Genomic DNA, 25813 nt, shown 5'->3' on the forward strand with positions numbered 1-25813 from the left:
TCACTTGTAGACACTGCTGTGATTAGGCAGCAAGTTACAGGGAGCAGTGTGTGTGCTTTCATCACTAATCAAAACATTTCAAAGCACAGTAGCCTGAACTTCACTTTTCCAAGCTGCTGTATATTTTCTTAGATTAGATTAGGTTAGATTTCTGCATATTGTTCCTTTGCTGTACCTTACCAAATCATACACAAAATACACCAAAATATCTGTACCCCCACAAAGAAGGAAATGTTATGAACATTGGCAAAGAAGATTGGCTTCTGTGGGCAAGGGCTGCCTAGACAGTAGATAAGAGCTGTAATTTGTAATTTATTGGACTGCTGCTTTGATCATAGCATTACTGCAGTGTCTTTAAGCATATGTTCTTTCTGAATGCCAATGCTTCCTTAGCATATTTTAAGGTAATTCTACCCTGGTATTTGCTCTTAGTTTTGTTTGGTTTTGTTTTTTTTTTTTTTTTTTCCCTTTAAACTAATTTCTAAAACTTTAAATTTTCCTTGTCTTCTGTTGTTTGTGGAAAATGCAGAGTATTTTTAAGTTTAGGTTTTTTGCTTGTGACACACTTTGATGTGCATAAGAGACTTTTGAAAATCCTAATTTTTCCAGGCAGTCTTGTTTGGCATTTCTTCTTCCATTTCAGTTGCCTTAGGCATCTAAATGCACAGAGTTACACTGAGCATGCCAAAAGCCTAGGGATAGAAGAAGGATAATCTGAATAATTTCCATAGTGTAATTTAGAGACGGACTGATGTCAGCAGTCACTTGATAGTAGTTTTACTATCAAAGTTAATTTGTGGTTCTGCAGAGGAATAAAGTTGAAAGGCATGATTTGAAGAAGGAAAAATAATATTTTTTTTCCTTCCTGAAAGCCTTTCCTAAGAAATCTGTTGTGTATTTCTGTTAAGTACTCTAGTATCTAGTACTTTGCTGCCTCTTCTGCCTCTTTACCTAGAATATAAGAGCTTGACAAATTTTTTGAGGTAAGGAGTAAATGAAAAACAAGACCTCATAAAAGTGTCTAAATGTTGACAGATGAATGATTATTTGAAGTGGTAGAAGAGAGATTCATTACATTTCTTTTCAGCAGGGTTGCTATGGTTAGCTGAGCAATATGGGAGGAGAGGAGTGTGAGAGCTTTTCCTACCTCTCTGAGCATCTTGTGACTATAAAATTCTTCTTTTGCTTATCTAGATTTTTCCTTCACATTCTAAATATACCATTTCTTGGGAGATTACTCATTTTTGTTAAAATGAGAGAGAAAACATGAAAAATTAAAGGCGTTCTGAAGTAGGGCGCTGATAATTCAATATCTTCAGTGCTACCTGAGTTATGGACAGGATGTAATGTGTAAAAAAACCCCTAAAAACAGATTCCATCTCATGGGCTGGACTTGGAGCTACCCATTGGAATAACCAAAGTTCAGTGGGAGCCTGTGATATTCCTCCATTGGCTGCCTGAGATCAGGGAATGGTTTGAATGTGTCAGCATCTGACAGCCAACAAGTTGCTCTGGGAAGAGGCTGGTTTTTTGCCTTTTTTTTTGTTGCTGAAGAGGCATGACGGATTATAACATTTTAAATTAAAAAGTAATATAAAATTGCTTTCTATGCATACAATTAGCTAAGCATGCCTCAAATTAGAGGCTTTCTTTTAGCTAGCTAGTGTAAGGGATCCAAGCCTGAACTTATTTTTAAGAACACTCAGGTAATTGTACTTGAACTCTACCTATATGGACTTAATTCAGAAAACAATGTCCTGTCCAGGTGGATGCATCCATAATAGAAAATTGTCTTGAAGAGAGGAGGTTTACTTTGTACGTGCATTAAGGATAGGATGTTATTTTGATTGTTTAAGCATTGTTTTACCCACTGTTAACCAGCAGAGAGCAGTTTAGTTTGTAACATAACATATAGAAAAAGTGAAATTGGCAAAGGCTGGAATGCTTTTTCATTCTCTGAGATGGCCATTAAAAACAAACTGCTGGTGAAAATTAAATTCCTGTGCATTACCGACAGTGTTTGTGTTTCGTACCAAAATATTGTCTGTAAGCATGGATTTGATCGTATGTCAGTGACTTAAATGAAGATTCAAGCTTAATTTTGGGTAGCGTTTGACAGTGTTTATTTAAACTGTGCACTGTAGGAGGTGCAGTTCCTCAGAATACCAAGCTTGCCAGGCTGATGGGGGGAATTAAATCCCCAGTTTGGAGCCGCAGGGTCAGGTGATGCCAGTTTGTTTCCAGCCCATGGAGACAGCAAGCACAGGGACTTGTTGCCAGCACACGGAAAACAGCTTCCGTCTGATGGTGCTGTTGTGGTGGCTCACTGAAATTCACTTGTAGGGAATGAGCCAAGGAGAAAGCTTTCAGGCAAATAGCATTATGAATCAGTGCATTACATCTTCTTCTTTTCTTAGTCTGTGGTACGCGTGTTGTTTGTCGTGAGTGAAATGCTGCTGAAAGGAGGGTGAAGGGAGAGAAGATCGGGAAGAGGCAAGGCAGGAGGATCCTGATGTGAACCGTAACCACCCCCAAAACGAACCTCAACCACCACGATCAAAATCAATAGGTCGTTGCCTGTTTAAAGAAAACCTCAACGTGCAAACAAACAGCCAAATATCACCCCCACCCCTTAACCCCCCCAGCAAAATACAACACAGCAAATCCTCTCATTGCCACTTCTGTCAACAACCTCTGATGTGACTGATTTCGCCTCAGAAAGGGGCAAATGAGCGTTTTGCCACCCCAAGTCGGCAGTAGGAGCACAGGGTTGTTGCAGGATGTCTGATAGCTGCTGCACCCTCTCTCACCTGCCCTGGAGGGGATCCTGAGTGGCAATGCAGGAACGCGTGGCTGTGCCTGAAGAGGTGCACAGCCTGAAATGTGGTGATGATGTCCTTCAGACGTGTTGGATGGCCGCTGTCATGGCTGTTGGTAACCTGTGGGTTGTGTCTAATGTGTCTTAATGGGCACGGAGGGAAGAGAATTCCTGCTCCGAATCTCTGGCCTCTCCCGCTTTATTTATTTATTTATTTATTTTCCATGAGACTTGTAGGGAAGAAGCCGAAGCATTCAGCAGAGTAGGTGGCAGCATGCGGAAACATGATCTGTGACTTGCCCGTGGTGCACATACATGAGGCACGTAACACTTGTGTGAGAGAGAGCTGCCTTTGCAGGAACCCTGCGAATCCTGTCATAGGAACAGGCGAACCAGGGAGGAGCAAGCTCGCACAGGCAGGAATAGTTGTAAACGCGTGTTTTGCCGAAATGCTGTTGCTGCTTTTATGAGATGAATAATTAATATCGCAAAGCTTATTGTTCGGAGTGGCAATTTTCAGGTCCTTTGGACGGGGATCTAGAGCTGTTGGAAACGTAAACATCTCATCTAGCAATTTCTTCAGCAGCGTGTTGTGCCTTTTATTGTTTGAATCTGCCTGGGAGTGGCTTTAAGATCCAGTAACCTGATCTTTTATCACTCTTGGAGGCTTCCTTTTCTGGTATGCCCTGATGCATTCAACACATGTCGGTATTGTACGCGACCGGCAATCCGAGCGATTGGGGCTCACTTTCCGTGTCTGCGAGAGACGGCGCCTCATCCTGGGCTGAGCCCCGGGAGCTGCCGGCGCCTGCAGCCCATCGCTGCCCGGCTCCTCCGCTCCCTTCCAGAGACCGGGCGAGAGCTCAGCTCGGCACTAAAGACTGCTTAAGGGACAGAGAGGAAAACGCCTTTGCTTTTGCTGCGAGGGATCGGACTGATGTGAGAGCAGCCCGTTTGTCAGAGAGCGAGGCTATCTCTGAGCGATTCCCGGCTGAGCAGGAGGAGCAGGGGCTGCCTTTAAAAGCGGTTATTCTGTTACTGGCCTGAGGAGCGTCAGCAGATGGACTTTGGTTTCAGCGCTGTGAATTCTTGAGTGGCTTTGCATGTTGGAATACAAGCAGTGATCTCTTTTATTCCCCTTCCCCCGTACATTTACCTGCTGAAAAAATGAGTGAGGAAGCAAAGGAGAAAAATGCTAAACCAGCTCACAGGAAAAAGAAAGGAAAAAAGGTAACTCCCTGTACAGACAGGCTGCTGTAATTGTGTTTTTGACTCATTTTGTGTTCGACCTCTTTGCTTCTGGGTGTGGAGTGGCTTTGGTTTGATAATTTGTTTTGAATAAGGATGGTGGTAGAATCAGGATGGTTCTGTTTATGCTAGATGCTGATGGGTGTGTTCTTTGCTGGAATCAGTATTACCATTGCCACTCAGTTGTTTTGCATTATTTTAGTATTCCTGGCTTTAAATATATGTTAGTTACAGAATTTCAATATGATTATAGTTTTCATAGTGTATTCCAAACACAGGATTACAAATAAACAGGTATCTGAACGAAGCCTTTTTCAAAGGAGGGACGGATAATCAACATGTGCTCATGTAAATGAATATTCTGGACACGGCTAAGAAAAACAAGTTTACAATAAGCATTAATCTTATGAAAGCTATGTTTTTTGCTGTGTGTCACTTTGATCAGTCTTATACATTTTTGGGGCTTGAAAATATTGTGGTCAATTAAATTCTGGAATAAGGATCCAGTTTCAGTGAGACTGATTTCTCTTATGGCGTAAGCCTTTTGCCTGAAACTGCTTAAAAGACAAATTTGATTATTCCTTCTATGTTGCACTTTTTTGCTTTCCTGATATCCATGTAATTTCTACCTCCCACTTGGAAATGGATGATTTTCATGTGTTTATACTCAAAAAACAGATGGCTAAATCTAGGAAGTACACTACTTCAGCTTTTTCTAACTTGTTTTAAATATTAACTCGGTATCTTAATTTATAATGTGAATTCCCTAGACTGCTGTAGAAAAAGACATCTGAAAGGTTTGTCATTGTTGCAGAGAATATATTCAGACTCCCACCCTTTATTTTCTGAGCATGTGTTTGCCTTCCTACCATGTGAACGTGTATGACAGCCTCATAGTTAATCCATTTCCTTGGTGAAGGATTCAGTACAGATTGTTGAAAAAGCAAATTAAACCATATTGGCCCTTCTATTCTCCCAGAATTGCAAAGAGCAGCTTTGAAAGGAGGCATGGAAAGATATAATTGAAATCACTTTTAGTGGTAAATTAGGATACCTTCCTGACATATGTTTCTGTCAGGCATGATAGGTTGCCTCAGGACTAGGAGATACATTTACACCTAAATTCTGGGGTGGTTTTAGAATTTTGACTGTTAATATTTTGCCATGTTATAGAAATTGTTAATATTTTACCATGTTACAGAAATTGTTTTTATGGTGTCCAACAGTGTAGTTACAGTTTTATAGCACGCACCAGTTTCTATGGCTGAAGCTCATACAGATGATCCGTCTATTCTAGAGGACCAACCCAACTGCCAACGAGACAGAGCAGCCCAGGGAATTTAGGAATAAGCAAACTTTTGGAGTCTGACCTGCTGTTTCAGCAATGGCTGGTCACAGTCTGCTTGTGTTGTCACCTGGAAAAGGTGATGTTTCTGTGGGCACAGCTGCCCTGCCCAAATCCCCCCTCTGGTGTCTGGAATGGTGTCATTGGTCTCTGGGGGGGTGGCTGGAGGAAACAAGGGGACACGTTTACATTTGTGAGCTCCTATGTGAGCCAAGGACACAGCCCCAGCACTCCATGTCTTCTGAGGTGGTGGCAAAGGCTTCCCTTGGTGCCTCGAGCCCTCGCCGCATGAGCTGCAGCCAGCGCCAGGGTGTGACTGCAGACCTTTGCCTTTCAACAGGGAGTGCCTGCAGCTTCTCAAACCTGCAGCAAGCCCTTTTCCCCTCCTCAGTTTGGGTTTTCCTTCGTGCAGTTGGAATCCTGGAGGCAGCTGGGATGTGCTGAGTTGGGCTGGAGCACGTCTCTTGTGACTAGTCGCACGTTAAGGCTGCTTCCATGTCAGTGTTAGACACGGGCTTGACCCAGGATGGCCTGATGGGAAGGGAACTACTCTGTTTAAACAGGCAGCAATCATTTTTCTGGTCTTGGCAGAAATTTACCCTTCTTTTCACAGTGTGTTTTGGGGAAGGTTTTAAATTTATTGTTTTGATTCAGAAGATGAATCCCTGAATGGCCAGTGAAGGTGTACTTGAAGAGCATTACTGAGCTAACCAAGAGGAGTTAGATAAACAAATGGTATTTGGCTGTAAACTCCTGACCCAGGTGAAAACTTAACTGGGTCCATGGTTCCAGAGAGTTATGCCACCTGTCCATCCTAAAGAAGGCATCCTGAAATGGGTATTTCCTGCCTTCCTGTTCTCTTTAGACACTTCCTTTCCTGGCAGCTGTGCTTTCTCCATATTTAGCCTTTCGCTCGCCTTCTGTCTCATTTATCTCTGGAGTTGAGTGGTGGCAAGTCTTCCTTCTGCTCTTTGACTGCTGTTCACATCCCTTTCCCTCTTCATCCACTCTTGGTTTTCCTGTTCTTACACAATTTCTGAAATAAATATGCAGCAGGGGCAGCCAGGGAAAGGTCACACCATTTGCTATAGGGAAAATGCAATCAGCAGTGTGTGTGTTCCAGAGGTATATGATTAGATTGTACCTCAAAGATTAGCCTTCACCTGGCAAACAGGGTCTCACCTGTGAGCATCAAGACATGCACTAGCTCTGCATTTAGATAAGATTGGCCAAAGGAATAGATTTTCAGCAAGTATGCTGAAAATAAAGCATGGCGGGGAGGATAAAGATAAGAAACCACCCAGGAGGTGTCACTGAGATTTGTTATGAAGGATGGACAATTTGGATGAAAGCAGAACAATGCTTTGTTTTAGCACTGTGGTATTCAGTGGGGATACAGCTTTCAAAGGATGATGAAAGTATCACATCAATATTTATTGCTGAGGCTACTCTGGGCAGGATTAGCTCTGATGGAATAGGAAGCCTAATTAGTTTCTCTGCTTCATCCTTCAGGGTTCCTCCCTACCGGCAGCCTGTGCCTCTTGTGCCTGAGCTTCAGTTGTCCTGCAGTTTCCAGCCACACTTTTGCAGTGCCAGTGTTTTGAAACCGCCAAGTTGAATCCCCAGGTGTTATGGGGGGGCTTTATCCTGTATGTTTGTGTCATCACTTTCCAGTAAATTTTGGAATCTTGGTTATAGGAGAGCACTGAACTCAGCTGTCATTAGAGATGCAAGATGTGCTTTGCTTTTTAACAAAAGAGTATTCTTTCCTCTTCCCCTTCAAACTGCAAGAATGAAATTAGCCATGAAAATCCCTTGGTCCTCTGAAGCTTTAAAAGATAATCAGAAGTGCAGGAATTAAGAAAAGAAAATAGACCAGCTCAATACTTCTGTAGTAATTTTTTTCCCCACTTCATTTCATGGTTATTTGCTGGGCATCAGTCACTTCTGAGTAGTGGTAAATTTCTCATTAGACTCTCGTACCAGAAGCTTTGCTGAAAATGCATCTTTTTTTGTTGTAAGGAATTTTTGTTTCCCCTTCTTCCTCTGCCTCCTCCAGGATCTTTAGAAAACCTTCACAATTACTGTTGCTGATGTCTCTCAGTGTACGTATTGCGTAAATTAGTGATGGAAACTCCTAAATAGAGTCTCTTCTTAAAAGTACACAGGAGAGAGCTCATGTTGACCTTTTAAGGTCATTCTAATCTGTTTATTAATTCACCTGTCTGCCTTGCTTAGTTGATCACTGTAGCATGATTTCAGCGTTGTGTTCCATTGCTTTCTATCAAAATTGAATGCCTTGTGCAGGGAAGAGCCAGCTGTTTATGCAGCAGGTGAAAAATCAGTGTTTGGGGTCAGGCTGCTTAGGGCAGCCAGCATTGTTTTTTTGACTAATAGGCAGTTTAGCTCAATCCACTTTTCTTGAGCCAGCACCCTGGGCTCACTGCACTGGGAACACACTTTGCAATCTCTGCCAGGTACATTTGCTCTGTTGTAGCTCCAAGGTTTGACTCAGCAGCATTAGTGGCAGTCTCCAGAAGGGACTCTTCCGTTGTGGCACACTGCTGAAAGTCTGGTCAGCAGTGTGTCTTGGTGTCTTGGGATGAGAAATTTCAAGGGGCAGAGATTTCAATTGGCATGGGTGCTGAGCCATCAGAGGCTCCCGGGTGTGATGAGCTATTCCTCACTGTAAGATCAGTAGTGGTCTGGGAGAAGAGCTGTCCGTGACTCTGGTGGAGCTGGAACAGGTCCTTTAGAAGCAAAGCCTGTCTCCCCTGAAAGAACATCACTGATTTCAGTGGAGCCAGTATCCGGGGGCCTGAGCTCTTGGCATTTCATCGTTCTGTGGTCAAATGATTCCTCTCTGTGGTGGCAGTGAATCCTCTGGTGCTCGTAATTCAGCACCTGTGAACACCAGCTTTTGTCATGACGAGATAAGCAGTCCTGTTCTGTTCCTGAGATCTGTGGTGGTGTTGCACTTCTTTCAAAGCTGTCTTTTACCACCAGATTTGCTAATGTGGTTGCTTCATTTGCCATGCATGTTATTGCTGTCGGGGGAGAGCCTTTTCTGCTGTTTGCTCCTGCTGGAGAAGAGCTCATTGCTAATGGTAAAGCAAATGCTCATGGAAGGCTTTTCTGAAGAGTTTTGTAGCTTTTAATTTATTCATAAAATTAAGTTATTATGTGGAGTGTAAATTGATTTCTAAATTTGGGTTTTTCCTGACAAGCTGAGAAATGAAAATCTGCTTAGATTTGCGAAACAAAATGTAATTAGACTCTATAAGGAAACCATATCTATTCTTGTCTTGGTAAATAAAGTTTATACTATGTTGTTAATTTCAAGTTTCTGTGGATGAGAAATGGTTCTTATAGATTTAAATTTAATTATATGGTGATAGTCTTAATCCTTAGTATGTCAATGCATCCTATGCTGAAAATTGAATTTGGTGCATAATAAATGGGTTTGGGTTGGCCTTGCTTGCAAATTTCTACTTGTTCAGCTTTAGCATCCATTTTATTGATGTTATAGATTTTTAACCTCACATTTTCAGCAGATATGTTAAAGACGAAACAAAGAGCCCCTGGAACTTCTAGAAGATACTCCTTATTTGCATATCCAAATAGTAAATGCCCAAGAACAGTGGAATGGAGTAGTTTTCAGTCATTATGACTATTCTTAAACATAATTGTGTTCTGAAACTTTAGGGTTTAAAGCAGTTTTCCCCTGAATCAAACACATTTACGTTTTCTTGCCATCACAGTTTTTTGAACTGACACAGAAAAACTGAAATGTATTGATTCCTGTCACTCTGACTGGAGTCACTTTGGTACATGGGAATACCTTTGCCTCTTATCATACTGGAACAAAAGAAAGCATATGTAATGGAAAGGTACAAATCTTACTGTTTTGAAAACACCCATTTCAAATGCCCCTTTTCCCTGGAGAAAATACTCTAATTGACATTATCCACCTTTGGTAGTATTAGTCAGCAGCTCCTGGCCCCTGGGCACACATGGTTCAGAAATTGTAGGGAGAGGTTGTTATAGTCTATATGAAATGAAAACATCATGGTGTGTTACCTTACTCATGTTTTTAACAGAATTCACTCTGGATAAGTGACACAACTTGTAACTTGAGTGACAGTCCTTCCATCTTGCTGCTCAATTACCACTCCTGCTGAAAAAACAATGTTTTTTTTAATGTTCTTTTTTTTAACGGAGGAATCTTGCAGTTTGCAAGAGAACGTGAAACCTGAGTTAGATTACTCGATCGTGTGACACAAGTTCATCCTACAGTTTTGAACTTTTCCCAGAAAATTCATGTGTGAATAGTTCTTGTCTTTCTGATGGATAGGTCTAAGAAGTTGAAGCATAACTGTGGAAAAGTGCTTCAGTTGATTTCTTTTTTTTCTCCTCTTCACCAAATTCTGCCCCTCTTGTGGCAATCTCCCCCTTGTTTCAAGGAGCCACATTTCCAGCTGCTGTAGGACCACTCATTTCCCCATGCTGCCTTCTTTCTAAGGGATGTGCTGCCTTCTCCCTTTTTGTTTTTAAGCTTCTCTCTCAGCATGTCCTCACTGTGTTTCTGAGCTATTCCTTCCCTTGAATGACCCTATCGGTGCATGTCCTGCATCAGGGAGCTGATGGCCTTGAGTCCAGATGTGGGTTGAACCTCAGCACTTCCCTCATGTTGCACTGCCCCTTTATAGAGGGTTTTCCCTCTCCAGAATGGAGCCTGTGTGTTTTCACGCCCCCTGTCACCCTCAGGACTGAGGCACCCTGAGCAGTCCATTTCCCTGGTGCTGCTTGCTGGGTGCAGGATGGCAGAGCAGGAGTGCAGTGGGAAGTGTTCCAGCATGACTTGGTTGGTTGCTGGAGGACTTCCAGTGTCTCCTGCTCCATAAGCTGGGCACTTACTGTCCAGGCCTGGTTGTCTCCTTTGCAGTAAATTGTTTTAAGTACAATTAGGTTACAATTAGATTTGATTACAGAAAGTGGGTTTGGGCTGCAAGAGGCACGGTGGATCAGCTCCAGTTCCATTCTGCAGTCATCAGTGCGACAGGGACCAATATGAAAGCTTTTGTAACAGTCTTTATAAAAGCCCCCTGTAAGCTTCCAATTAGTTTGGGTCACATGGAGGCCTTTCCTTAGAACCTGAATGGTCTCTGTTCTGTCTCCTTTTTCCAAACCCTATGACTGCTGCAGCCATAGAATTCAGCAGGTCTCAGTGATAGCGCCTAGGTAGGTCTGGTAGGTGTTGAAATGCTTATCACAGTTATGTAATGGTTGTCACTTAAGCTAAAAATACTTTGATCAATCTGTCAATCACAGATTGAGAAAACTAACTACATCTGGGCATCCCCCTTTGAATTCCTAACAAGAGCCTGTGTATCTGCATAACCCTGACTGAGCATGGGCTTGTTCCTCAGCCTCCTCACCTCATTTCCAGCTTGTGGAGGTGGTGTTGGAACTTGCAGCTTTCCTTCACCTCTGCCTGACTCCAGGTAGAGTAGGGGATGGTGCTGTGCTGAGTTCTAGGATGTAGAGAGCCAACACCCTGTTAGGAGGGAGCTACTTCTATCTCTTCTTTCTTTTGAAAATAGCAAGGTAGCTTAGCAGAAGAGGTAATTACAGAAGTAGGCAATTAAGGAGTTTAAGCTGAAAAAGTAGATGCTGCTGAGGCTCCCTATTAAATTCACGTGCTGAAAACAGGACATCGTGCCTGGCAGTTGGATCTTTCCCTTGTCAGAAAGGTTCACCTTCAGGATTTAAATCCTAACACTGTATAAAAACATTTTATTAAATTGGTGTTAGGTCCTTATTTCAATTGATGAAGCTTTTTGGTATCTGGTCAAGCCAATAATGTAATGAATTCTCATTGATCTCTCTTCTAAAGACCTCAGACTTGAAGTTTGGAGTATGTGTAAAGAGTAATGAATTTTTACAGAAACAGTAATTGCCACCATGTCTCCCAGTTATTTTGTAACTTGTTAATGGAGGTGCAGGTTGTTGCATTCCATTGGCTGCCAGGTCCTGGCTCAGTTACTTGGAGGTATTTGCTGGATAAATGGCAACAGGCATGAACTTTCCTATCCTCTCTTTCCCAAACCAGCATGGGGCAAACTTGGCGTTTTTCCCTTAGCATGGAAGGTAAGGAATTAATTGGCTAGGTAGGGTAAAACTACACATGTATATTTTATTTAGCATTTATTTATGACATAAGACGCCCCCTGTCTTACTATGCCTAAATTGAATGCATAGGTAAGTATGTTTAAGACACTTAAGGTGTTGCCATCAGAGACTTATTTCAGGTTTGTGTTCACAGGAGATAGAGAATTCTCAGCATACACAATGGTGCATTAGCAATTTGTGAATGTAAGCAAGGATTGGTTTGTCTGAATCCTTTTTTTTAAAGCATCTTGCATTGAGAAAGGGAATAATATAAAGAAATGTAATTCTTCATATTCACCATTAAATCTGTTTCATGACTTTGTTTAAAACTGCTGTTTGATGGGAAAAATGCCTTTTTGGTTAATAATGGCTTTATAACCACTATGTATTGTTGAGGTGTGTGTGGCCTTCTTCTAATTTGGTGTAAGTTTATATTTGTGTCAAACAGATCACTGCAAGCTGTGTTCTTCCTGGTTTTGGGTGTGTCATTCATGGAATAATCGGTAGAGAACAATTTTATCAAGTTTGGTCTTAATGAAATAATATGAACCCCAAAGGGTAAAAACAACACCAACAATACGGTTTGGCTGTACTATCTGGTGTTTGTGTGATGTCCCCTAATGGTGTTTTTAAGTCACTCCTTAGTCGAGGAGTGGCTGATGCTTTTTTAAGCAAGGTCCCATCAGTAATTTCTGTCAGTCAGTTTCTAAACTAGACAGTAAGAATCTTTCTGAAAAGCTCTTGGACGTGTTGATAAGACCCTTTTAATCTGAGTGGTTCTAATGTGCTGGGAGTTGCTGATTATCTTGGAATTTGTGTCAGAGGGGTGAATGGGAGAATCTGGGAAATGAGGGAAGTGATGGAGGAAGTGGATGGAGAAGGTCCATCCATGGTGGCACTTCCTTGGGCAGCAACAGGGAGAGGACACTCAGCCTCCTGTGCTCATTTCCCATTTCCAGTGTTTTCCTTTGGCTGGGGTGGTGCCTCCTAAGAGACAGGGATATACTGGTCTTGCAGCCTGCAAGAATAAATGGTGTTTGCTAATGCACTCCAGACCAGGATCTGCTGTATGTGATGGGATGACATTCATCCTGGTGGAGATGGTCCTCTCCAGGCAAAATCTCAGGGAGGTGTGAGGGATGTGGATGCTGAATGCAGAGTGCTTGGGATACACGGGTACTCTCCTCAGATGGGGTTAATGCTGTGCAGATGATGCAGAGGGCTCTTCCCCTTTTCCCTGCTCCCCTAAACAGACCTGTAATTTCATTTACTTAATTACTGTTGTGTGTGTTTGCTTGGGAGGCAGGATCACTACTAATTAGTAATTAATATTTGCAGTAGAATGCCAGTGTGGCGCTATCACAGGGGAAAGCCTTACCAAATGGAGTGATGTCACTCAGAACAGTTTTCCAGCTGAAAATTTGTTATCAAAGATGGTCTGTGTAATTCTGGCAGCTGGTTCCACTCACATTCTATTGACTCTGAAGGACATATCCCAGAGAGGGGTTTTATTTAATAGTCTCTTTATTTTAGGAAACCGAAATATGGGGATGTCAGTCCACCCTGAACCATGGTGAGATTTAACTGTTTCAGTCATTCAGGCACCACAAATTTAAGCCTGTTTGGTACAAAGTGGTTTCTCAATCAGTTTTCTTGTCTAAATTCAGTTCCCAAACAAGTTTCATTTAGAGCATTTCTTGCACTTCATATGTGTTCATTGCATAAATCTTGTACAGCTCCTTCAAAAGAAGAAATGAACTAATGAGTACAAGTGACAGTGGAAGCGATTAACCCGTTTGCTTTTACTACTACCAATCCTGCACGGTCTCTCTTGTTAGAGCTCCTTCCACACCAGTTATGTGCAAAGTCCTGGCATTCCTTGCCACTTGGTAAGAAACAATTTTCTGTCATTAGGAACATCAGCTGAAATAGTTTTGGAAGGCAAAAATAGGAAAAAGTATTTCATAGGCAGGTGAAATGAGTAAATAGCTTTGCTTTTGTAGCCAGAAGAGTCATTCTATCATTCATCATTCAGTCCCAGCTGAAAATGAAGTTATATATTATTTTAGAATGGATCCCTGGAGCATAAACGGATATTGTTGACCTTTTTTTAAAGAAAGAAGTATTGTGAGCATAAGTGTAATGATAGTTCTAAGTAACAGAAACCAGGCAGGTAATGTGTATAGCAAGGAAGATAGGGATCTGAATCAAAGTACAGCTTGAGTTAGGTGATTCAAGCCTGCTTATTTTACATGAGAATAAAAGGTATTTCAAGGGTGGTGCTTACAATATTGTAATCACCTTCTAGCAAACTATTTGAGAGAAAAGGCTCCCAAGTAGATAGAGCAGTCTTGTGTTAAATATGATTTGGTTTTGGTTTTTTTTTTTTTATACAGAAAGAGACAAATATTCTAAAAATACTAAAATTATAAGGAATCTTAAAAAGATGTAAGAATTTTGTTATGGAGCCCCATAACTGACTAATGCACTAAATTTAGCAACTAAGTAACTCAATGAATGAAAGTATTTGAAGATCAACTGCTGGCAGTTAAAATAAAACCAGAGAGGATGTCTGTTCTTCCACAGGTATAGATGAAACTGTCATGAATATTATAGTATCATATTTGCAGTAAGGGCTGTAGGTGATTTGTCTGAAAGCTGAACTTTGGAAAGTGAAATAGTGGCCTGAAACATTCTAGTTCATGATGCTATTAAAGAGAAATTGAAGAGAAAATCCAAGGCTGATTTTCAGAGTAGCTCTTAAACTGGAGCATAACTACTTTTATTGAATTTAGGAGGATAGTTATAGACAAGAACTGCAACATTTTTTATTATCCAGCCCTCAGATGTACCAGTTTGAGCAGCCACATAAGTGATGGTGTGCCCAGATTTGTGCTGAGCCTGGTAACGTACCACATTACTTGGCCACTTAGTAATGTAAAAAATAAAAATCAAGTGAAATATATAGAAATAGTAAAAATTATCTTTCAGGAGAGAGATTTGAAATTTTCTTATAAAACTTCTCAAGCACCAGGAATAGGAGCCCACGGGTGCTGCAGGAAGACTTCTGGAGCAGCCCCAGCTGGGCATTATATGCAAGATGCAGGTTCGTTCTGCATTGCCCTCTAGTGTTGCCTTTAAAACAGAAACCAAAAGAACCCAAAAAACCCCAAATGCAACAAAACGGAAGAGTTATTTGCTTCCACGTTAATATTTTCTCTTGCTGCACCAAACCTCTTATTCTTGATGCGATGTCTGTTATGTAATGAGTTCAACTGTGTGTTTCTGTTCCCTGTTTACTTGGATGTAAAGTAGGTGTCCACAACTACAAATATTCTACTTATCCTTTCCAGACATCTTTGTTATAGCTATGGATTGACTTCCTATTACTGGGATTTCCTGTCTCTCTCCGTGCCTTCTCCTTTCCTTTGTAATACACACACACACACACGTACGTATTTAGCCAAGAATGGTGTCCTTCCTACTCCTTGTCATGTCTCAGGCTTTTCATTTATGAAAATCTATAGCTGTGTTAAATGAAAAGATGCTTTTACAATGGAATATTTCACTCTGAGCTGTACAGCCAGCCTTTGATTTCTGTATTCACTCATAATTCTGCTTTTAGGTGTTGGCTGCAATAAGATCTTGGAAACAAAATTAAGATGTGGCCACTCATCACTTTGTTCTTCACTTCTCTACACATACATATGTATTTTTAAGGAAGCTCCATTGTGGCAGAACTGACCCTGATGTCAAATTAAATGCAAAGCAGGCAGGGCCAGTTTGGAGGGGCAGTCAGCAGCCCTTTGCAATGACCTTGAGAGGAAGAGAGCTCCCATGGGCTGCAGCATCCAACTGTTCCCTGTATTGGAAACTCTGAGTGAGAAGAAAGTAGCACAGAGTCTGCCTAATTTCTGGAGTGGGTGTTTTTATCATCAGATTGCAGAGCCTGCTATTTACACCTGTTTGTAAACCAGGGCTAAGCCTGGCTCATTTTCTGGAAATTACATTTAATAGAAGGAACCTGTCTACTTGATACTTGGTAGATTGCTTCCAGAGCATGCCGGCAAACCTTAGCAGCAGTAAGAAAAAGGAGCTTAGCAATCTAGAAAAGTTTGAGTATGAGGCAGGCAAGCTGGCTGCCTTTAAAGAGATCTGCTGCTCTGTTCTTTGGCAGGTCATGCAGTGCAGGAGGAGCGGTGCTTTCCTGACCTGTTAAGCTGCTGGCTGTGACTCCAGCTGCTGTTGAGGGCACTGTGGAACAGGAGGAACAGGCACTAGCCAGCTACTAGTCCTTGGGTCTTTTGAGGTCTTTGTCACTTATTAAAAAGACCAAGAGCAGTTTGGTGGTGGGGTGGGGCAAATGGCCAAGAGCCAGCTGTTCTCATAGTGCTCACCTCACTTCTTTTGTTTTGCTTTCTCATCTTTAGGTCTTGCACATACTTTTAAGTTCTATCGTTTATTTTATAGTGTACCCCAAAATAGAAGGGGAAATCTGCTTGTAAATGGTGTGGCTAAAGAAAGGTCAGCATATTTCTTACAGATTTTTTCCTCAGTTGTATCTTAGACACCAATAGATTTCAGATACTGTTGGATGAGTTTGCTCCATTATAGTATTGTCAGAAGTTTAAAGTATATATAAAATGTACTCACAGTAATAGTAAGATTGCTTACAGCAAGTTTAGGAATAAAATTATGTATCACATCCTAGGTCTTCTTCTCACCTTTTAAATTTACTGTGAGCAAACTGAGAAATCCAAATGACAAGGTTACCATTGATCCCAATCTTAGTGGTCCTGAAATAGTGTCCTTTTCTCATCTTGTTCAAGTCTCTGTAGGGCACCCTGAAAAGACAGCAAATTTCAGCAAACAGCAGGAGTATGTTGAGTTACGAAAGTCAGCATCACTTTTGCAGGCATCTGAGATTTATTTAGGGGTGGTAGGATTTTCTTTTTTTTTCAATCTTGACAGGAATACTGATTTTTATTGAGCACAGTTCATAAAAACAGGAGTTCATGCTCCTTTCTGAAACAGGAACTAAGCAGGAACATGTCATCCTTTTTGTTTGTCCATTTTTCAGAAGTCCTTGTAAGTTTGGAAACAAGAAAAAGGATTTATATAGGTGGAAAAAATACTTTGGGGTGTTTGTACAGCCAGTCTAATGAGGAGTGGTGGAAATATGAGGGGGAAAACCCCACAGTACTTAAACTTAGCAATTTTCCTGTTATAATCTCTTTAATTGCAAATCCACACAATAAATAGACAATAACACTTTGCCTGTGAGATTGTAAAATATAGTTCGAGGGCTTTGTCAAATGCAGTTACTGTTCTGTCTTCTGATGTTTGTTACTTGTGCTTGAAGCTATTCCACAGCTGTGAGGGACAGGACTAGTTCTAAAATAGGAAACAAAATGTTAATCTATGCAGGGCTGGATTGTAGTGCAAAATGTCAAAAAAGACTATTAACTACTGTTTAAGATTTGGAACTCTACAGGACTGACAGTTTAGAGGTCTGATGAAAGAAAGGTATGGAATAATTTTTCTGAAGGTTACCTTATTGCAATGAAGGAAAACATTCAGATCTGGGCAAAATCCAGGTCTGTAATACAGGCTGTTGAAAGTGAGCCCCCAAATCTTTGTTCCTTACACCTGCCAGCACGTTTCCTGTCAAAGCTCTAGAATTAGTCCAGGAGTAGTCCTGACTCTTTGTTTTACTCCTGTACCAAGGATTAATACTGACTAGACTTTTTGTCTAAAGCCAAAATTTTCAGAAGGCAAACTAGGAGCAGAGATTACAGAGCGCTCCAGTTCTCAAGTGTTGAGCACTCAGCAGCTTCACTGAAGAGTGGGAGTTGCTTGTCTGTTCAGCACTTTTAAAATCAGGCTACTTGTTTGGCCCGACTTAGCCTGTGAGGTTTTTTTAAATGCATTACAGCACACTTCTGTGAATGACTATTAACAACACCATTATGCAATTCTTTGCCATTCATAATGATAGGCATACTGCAGGGTGCATGCTGAGATAAACCCCACAAAACTAGGGACAGGTTTATAATTAGAGAGGGGGGAAGGGGAGGGAAAGTTATTTGGAACATATTTTCGCTTTGTCTTTATTTCTGAAAATGTGTGATATGTCCATCTGGAGCTAAGCAATATCTGTGCTCAGTCAGTTGGGAAGAGAATGATGGAATGTTCTGACAAATCCTCTTCTCACAGCAGCTTCCATCCCAGGAGTAGCTCTTCCCTTACTTGGTTGTAGCAGTCATACTCTCATGAGCTGAGTCTGGGTCTCTGTTGCATTTAAGAGCTGCTCATGCACAGGATAGAGGCTGAAATAATCAGTCACAGTGTTGGCTTGATTTTTCTCTTCAGAAATTTTAGCAATTTTTTAAAAGTACTTCACCACTGTTACATGAAGCTTTGCAAGTGTTTTACAGTTCATCTCATCACTGGGGTGTGCATTTCAGCAGAAAGGTATAGTGCCTCAGAGACCTGGATATTTAGTATACAAAGTGTATTTTAAAAAGTCTACCCTGAGTATTGTGTATCTGGACCATTCCGTCTTTATAATCATGGTGCTGAATGTATAATGAGAGCAAACTGAAAGGGAAAAAACCCCAGTTGGTTCTGTAGGCTAATTAGGGGCCAAGAATGCAAGTGCCCACTTCATTTTAGGACTGTTCAGAAGTGAGAGGCTTTTTGTATTATTTTTGCATGTTTTTTAAGTAAATAACTTCGTGATGCTGCGTTAGTGACAACTGCATATGAGTGTGTGGTTTATACGGGGGGTGATGAGGGCTGTCAGTGTTCAGGAGAGTGCAAGTTGAACCTTTAGTGCACCGTGGTCTTTACCCCAATATTTGAAGTGATGGCCCCTTGTGCTGAATTAGTTACAGCTGTCCGAGCATAAAAGTGATTCTGTGTCAGAATGTTTGATTTTTTCCATTGCTGTTGAGGCTGAGGTAGTGGTGAGGCTCTGATAGTGGAGCAGGATGGACTCTGCAGGGCAACTTGGGCCTTGTGGAGATCCCCTTAAGGGCATCATATAGAGAAATCCTGATTTCTTCCTGGTCAGAATTCCTGTTTCCTTACAGGCAATGTGCAGAATAGCCATGTGAAGTGGTGCCAGGCCCTCAACCCTTGTGTCTAAACTAAAGCCATGAGGAGATGAAAACAATTCTTATAGGATTGAGACTGTCTTGAAATTTTATGTAGTCTGATTAATTTTATCCTTGGAAAATGAACACCCTGGTGGGATTTTAAAATAACCTTTGAATTTTTTCATTAAGTTAATGCATATTAATTCATGGTAGAATTAATCATATCTTGATTCATATTGTACACGGCTTGGATTTAGTCACTAATGCAGAAATTGGAGTGGTCCAAAAAAGAAATATCATCTTACTCAATATTGTTATACATTTCTTCTAAGATCAGGTTTCCATATAATGGTAGCATGATGCAAATAAACACATCATTCTTAGTCCTTCATCAAATAATTCAAAGGAAAAATGAGTCTTTATCCCTAACCAGGAACACGTCTAGCATATTACACCATCAAGAATAAAAGAAATCCTGAGCTGTTATTCTGTGACTCAGCAGGGTGTATAGGCAATCTGTCCTTGTTTTGCTTTCTTGGGGAAGAAAATAAAAAAGGCAAAATCAAGCATAACACCCCCCAAAAAAACTCAGAACAAGGATTGGATGGAGTAGGCACCTGGATTTCAAACTTTGCTTCAGGAGGGTATTGTTCATGGAAATCATGGGATTGTGAGGAAAGTATAGAAGAACTGAGTCTTCATCTGCATCTGATTGCATTGTTACCTGTACAAAAGCATTACCAAATCCAAATCTCAGGCAGCTGCCATGCTCTCGTGGCAGAAATGTGACTGCCATTCCAGCAGGGAAATGAATGCAACATCCACAGTTCACAGAATGAGCTTAAATTATTATTATCTATAATAGCTTTATATTTGTGCCACTGAGGCAAAAAATAAAATACGCTTTGGGTAATATGTATGACATGTAACCTAAAGTACAGCATTTTGTTTTCCAGCTTCAGTGTTTGTTAGTATTTGAGGCTTTTGCAGTTTTGGGGGGTTTGAGGTTTTGTGGGACCTTCACACTTCACCTAAATTGAAGAGAAGCTGTTACAAGTCTGTCCTTGCAAAAAATCAACGTTGAGAAGAATGTTGTCAGTGATTTGGGGCGGGAACAGAAGGGAAGGGCAAAAAAGGAGATTTGGGGCATCTGCCTTGAAAGTGGGTTATCATCTATACCAGACATGTCGTTGTCTCTCTGTCATCTATATTTATTGCAGTGAAAAGTGGATACATGCTGCTTCCAAACCCAAATTTGCCATTCATTTCCTTTGTACTCGTTCTGAATGGGTATAAACTGTGACCAAATCTACCAGGCACACAGGGGTTGGCACATCAGCACTGGAGTTTGCTGCCCTGATGACGGGGCTATCAGGAAACAAGCACTCCTGAGAGGGTACAGCATTTCAAGGCAAGCTGTAATTGTTTGTAAAGTAAAAATATCTGGAAATTAAAATATGTGTGTGGAGGGGATATTCAACAATCACTGTAATTTTGCTTTCATTTCCTTTTTATAGTTGTGTTCAGTGGAAATTAATAGGGGCAGTAAAACTCTTTGCAACTATTTTGCTGCAGTATTTATGTACCTTCACATCTGAATTGTCTGTTGAAGTTAAAAATTCAGCCATGAATAGAGAACAGCCACTCACTGTCTGCTGATAAATCTGTAGGGTTTCCCTTGCAGCTTTTTGGTTCTCTGAACCCCTGGAAAATAGTAGCCTGCTTATAGCCAGCACCTCTTATGACTTGTAAACATGATACGGGGGTGCATAACAACAGTGAGTTTACACTCAGCTGGTGGCTCATCCGGTGAGGATTTACATTTTTGACTGATCTCCAGCACTTCCGTTGCCTCCCAGGGGCAGGGGTGTGCATCTGAGGCACTGCAGGCTCCAGTCAGAGGTGGTAACCAAAGTGCACAACCCAGCTGCTCTTTCCAGGTGTTATATTTTTAGTATATTCCAATGGCTTGTTGAATTCCTAAATAGTGCTTAGTGAGTTATGGTAGTTTTGGGGAATTATGTGAGTCATGTAGTTGCACGTTTGTGTTTAGAATTCCTGTATATTCATTCTGTCTCATAAGAATTCTTCATAACTTTTCTTAAACGACTACTTAACTAAGCCCCAAGTGGCTTTTAATTTAAAATATTTTGTGACCCTAAGAGGAATTTAAGGACAGGAATCCATTTTGGTTGACTGTGACAGCTTTGTGTTGATTATTGCTAGAAAATGTATGCATCTCCTCCCTGCTGAACAAATGATTGGCACTTCACTAATTTTAAGTAATTCAAATAATTACATCAAGCAAATCTATTCAGTAAGGTGATCCATTGCCAGGATAAGCATTAGCACTAATGGCTATCTCAGCAGAATCTTGTGTGGCAGGCAGCACAAAATGGCAGTGCTGGCAGTCCTTTTGGTGATGAATTACGTTGTGAGAAATGAGGTCTGCGTGCTCACAGAGAAGCAAGAAAAGTACATTCTATTTGAGTTGAAATGTGGGAATCAAAGCCCAGGTGTATAAAAAAATCTCTCTCTGGCTGTGGAATGTATTGCTGGACCTAAGAAATCCCTTACGCAAATGTGCAGACCTGTGCAGGGCCATGGTGCTGGAGGCAAGGTGTGGCCAGAGGGGCCTGGCGTTGGTCCGAGGCCTCAGCATGGGATTTGTAGCATGCAAATGTTCTGATCTCCTAGAACAGCCAGGAAGTCTGATGGTGGGTCCCTGGGGTTTGTTCCCCTCCTCTGACATGACGCTGAGAGGATGATCAGGAAGGATCTTTTCTGTGCTTTGTAGCAGGGGATTGTTGTGCAGCTATTCTATGTATGTCTGTGTCCTCACGTTGGCTAACTTTAGTACAGCTGAAGAACTGTAAATGAAAAATAGAGCAGGGTATTTTTTTAGGAATTTGAGGTATATTAGGGGAATGTACAGATGGAAGCCTGGTCCCTTTGACATGGTGGTATCAGCAAACCAATCTGTGTGAGCTGCCGGAAAGATGCAAGCTGGAGGGTGTGAGTGAAGCCTGACCTTCCAGAGTGAGCTTAAAGGAGTATGTTCATCACAGAGCATAAACACAGCAGTTACCATTCTTATCTGCTCTACTTGCTCTATACTGAAAGCTTGCCATAAAGGTTGAAAAGAATAATTAAAAAAAAATTACTTGTATATTCATTGTAATCTATCAGTTTGTTTGTTTTGGCTACTAGCTGTTGATTATTTATGTACATTTCAAGTAGCAGAACTTTGGGGAAATACTATTTCAATATAATACCTAAATATAGACAAGCGTTTTTGCTAGAATTGATAGCTACCAAAATAAATGATCTCATTGCACCTAAATACAAAATATGTGTGAGGGAATGCAAGATCAATCATGTTCAGAGTAGAATATATATCTTGTTTATTAAGATATCTCTGTAGTGAGAAGGCTTTATTGAGGAAACCATGTTAGACAACTCAGCTTTTTCTCTCCCTTTTCTCTGTATATATATTTTAAAAAGAGGACATTTCCTTTAGGTCTTAATTATTATTTTTCAGCTGTTTGACGTTTTTTGCTCAATCACAAATTATGTTACAGAAATGGAGGAAAGCATTCTCAGATAGAAATGCCTGAGCTAACAGGCACAGACAGTTTGGCTATCCTGGTTACTATGGTGAGAGCTGGGGAGGATGCCTGTAGCACACCGGTCTCTGTGTTGTTCAGGCAGGCTGTTTTTCATTTCCTGGGATTGCTTACGAGCTGTAATATTAATCTATTTGTATCCTCTTTCAGCACTTCCTTTGCTTTGCCGTGTAAGCCCCTTAATATAGATTGGCTGGAGAAGAGCAGCTTGCCCTCCTTGCTGCCTGTCTGAGGTGCCCCGTGTGGCTGGAGAGAAGGGAAGGATGACCTAATGTGCTGCAGGCAGGAAGCAGAGCTGATTAGTCTGCCTCCAGGGATGCCAGTGCAGGGTGTGACTGGGCTGTCATAAATCTGCTGAGGAACATTTGCTTCTCTGGGAGAGATGACCACAGAAACATGCATAGGACAAAAAAAAAAAAAAAAAAAAAAAAAAAAAAAAAAAAAAAATTAAAAAAAAATCTGAGCACATATTCATCAATGTTTGGTTGCCTTATTGGTATGAGCACATGATAATTCCTTCCACATTACATGATAGGGATTCTCCATTCTATTCTGGGATCCCTAAGTCAAATGTCATCTCTCCCCCATCCTTCCCCCTACCATGCTGAAGTGCTTTTCTCAAAACAGAATAATCCTCACAACAGATCTCAAAGGGAACCCACCTCAAGAAAGTGTTGACATTCTGTACTTAATCAACAATCTGCTGATTCAGGACAGAGATTTGAAGCTTTTGGCTGGTGACTGGAAGATGTGGGGGTTCACATCCCTTCATGGAGGGGAAAATGAGCACTTGTCCTTCTCAAATCCACACAAGTAGAATGAGGAGCTGTAAGGCCAAAGGCAGACAAGGCAAGAAGAGCATGTCAGTATAGCATGATGATTATTTTTCCAGCTGAATTGCTTGTCAAGTTCGAAATGCATCTGTGATCAGGCTGAAACAGCCTTTTGAAATAAAGTTGCTGTATATTGGATAAATATTTGCATAAATTATTTCTGATGGCATGGTAAGTATGGCATTATTGCCTTTGTGGAAATAAGCATATTTAGTGTTACTGAATACTTCCATGGCACTATTTTCTTCATTATACTTTTTAGCAAATTCACCAAAGGAGCATTTTATTTTAGTTGCCAAATGCAGTAATGATAGCAAAAGCAGCTAACACCAAAGTGAAAAAGAAGTGACTTGGTTATTTGTCGAATAAAAGCTTAAAAACCAGATTTGAATAAGGTAGCTTGCCATCTTGAGTCTCCTAGCACAAATCTGTGTTTGCAAGATTGGTCTGTCAGATAGAGGTGATAGGGCACAGAAATGGAAATATAGCAGATTTCCTAGGAGAACAGAAGAAGGAAAAACAGCAACAGAACACAGGAAGTCTAAAGTAGCAGGGCATAGACAGAGTTTGAGAATCAGGGGAATCAGGAGTGACAAGAGGGCTCTGATCAGCAAGAGGAAGCTTAGAGATGATGTGGTAGCAATAAAAACTGTCCAGTTTGCAATCAAAACAGAGAGGCAAAGCAGTGGGCAACACAAACCAAGATTTATAAATCATTAACAAATTTTCGTCCTATCTACCTTAATGTGAAATATAAGATGCTGCTTGCTACCTTACTAAGTAGGAAACCTCATGCACAGGATTTACTGGTTGGCTACCAGAGCCTTGTGAAGGGGCCATTGATGAATGTCCCTGTAGGGCTGCAACAAAGGGCAGGTTTCCATGTGTTTGACTAGATCTGCATTGCCTGACTGAGATAACACAGTAACAAATAGCCAAACTAAAATCAGGTTTTTTCTGCAATTCCAGTGCTCCACAGTTTTGAGTACCTTGCTTTGTCTGTGTCCTTAAAGCCTTGGGTAGTTTAGAGTTGCTAGAGTTGTTTCACTGCAAATCACAAATAGAGCTGGGAATAAACCCAAGAAGGATCAATTTGCAGTCTTGTGCCGTAACTTCTGAACCGCTTTCATACACAATATAACCAACCAGCAGCAATGCTTCGTGATTGGCAGCTCGGAAGGTAGTGCACAATATTGTAGGTGATGTATTTCAGAGCTTGTAGTGAAGCTGTTTCCTGTACTGGAGGTCTTAGTCCAATGTTTTTAATGCAGTTTACTGACCTGAAGGTAAAGTGCTGAATGTAAAACATTTTTCCAAAGTGGTTAGTCTTTAATAGGGTTGCAAGAGTATACTCTGTAAGTAGTTGATTGTGTATCTGTACTCTAGCAAGAATACAATTTTAGCAGGAGCAAACCCCCTATAATATTGATGTCACAGTTTTGATCCAGTGAAGTCTGCAATAAACAGGCTGAGCTGGGTAAGTGAAAGTGTAACAGAGTGGAAAGAAAGCTGGTCAAGGGGATTTCTGGCTGTTATCAAACTGCAGCAACACAGAGTGGGGCCAGCCAGGAAGACTTTCCAAGCGCTGATGTGTTTCATAGCATGAGCTATCAAAAACTGACACCATCTCAGAATTACCAGCCAAAAAAAGCTGCTGCATTTGCTCAGGGTGTATTTAGTTACCTTGCTATATCCCTGCTATGGCAGGTTGAATTCATACTGCCTGGTTTTGCCTTTGTGGGTTCCCCCATTTGTAAGACAGTAGCACTGGTGGGATTAACCTTGGATGTTAGTTATCTCCCCTCACTGGCATCTCAAAAATCAATCTGGAAATGCTGGAGGATGATCTTGGGGAAGAAAAATGAAAAATGTGAAACTCATTGATTTCTTCAGCACATTCCTTCCCTTTGCATTTTCTCTTTCACTTTCAATAGAATTTTTAAGGGGAAAAATAACATATTTAAACCAACTTCAGGATAATCTCTGCTCACCTCCTCAGATGCATGAGACAATGAGCATATATTCCTCAGGACCAGGGTTTCTATTTTGCTACTGAAAAATGGCAGTGGTGGAAAAACTGATTATTGAGGTAGTTACTCTTAGAACTCCTTTATTCACAAGTTCGAATTTATGCAGATAGGGACTTAGGACTGGAAGCTTCTGCATGAAATCACCGATGACAAGTCGTCATTGCTTGTTTTGTCCTTTTTAAGACTCTGCATCATGTATCTGTCATTGAGTTTTATACTAGAAGTATGGGAGAAGCATAGCTGACGGTAAACACGTTTATCTGATGAGCTAAATCAATGGCATCCACTTAAACTGGCACAGATGTGCTAATAAGCATAGGTTGCTGTAGATTTTGCAGATTTTATGTATGGCTTTGAAGCTTTTTGTGTGGCTAATACATATGTTTTTCTTATTTAAAAGAATTGGGTATATTAACACTAGAAACACTTTGGAAATGATTGGCTTTCTCTGGAGATGTGAAAGTGTGGAAATATGGGAGAGGATGGAAAGTAGTTTTGTTCCCTCTGATTGATAATTTGTCAGATGCAAAGGCTTCAAAGAAGACCCTGCTCACTGGAAGCAGAATCTGCTGCTCTCTCTTGAGAAGAATAGCACTTGGTGTGAAAACTTTCACACTGTGTTGTTCTATATGCCATGAACTC

The 25813-nt window shown here is 41.0% G+C and overlaps 1 protein-coding gene across 4 annotated transcripts in view; it reads left to right on the forward strand.

The window, feature by feature from the left end:
• Positions 1 to 25813, forward strand: part of ANK3 (ankyrin 3) — a 339367-nt gene that overhangs the window by 49945 nt on the left and 263609 nt on the right. Inside the window, exon 1 of one of the 4 annotated variants that reach the window (XM_038140064.1) lies at positions 3224 to 4048. The exons of the other annotated variants lie outside the window; for them this stretch is intronic. Within the exon in view, the coding sequence (XP_037995992.1) occupies positions 3986 to 4048 (63 nt within the window). The 5' untranslated portion in view covers positions 3224 to 3985. Of the gene's footprint in view, positions 1 to 3223; positions 4049 to 25813 lie in introns of those variants that run through there. 4 annotated transcript variants of the gene reach the window in all.

Source organism: Motacilla alba, chromosome 6 (genome assembly GCF_015832195.1).
Source record: "Motacilla alba alba isolate MOTALB_02 chromosome 6, Motacilla_alba_V1.0_pri, whole genome shotgun sequence".
NCBI lineage: Eukaryota > Metazoa > Chordata > Aves > Passeriformes > Motacillidae > Motacilla > Motacilla alba.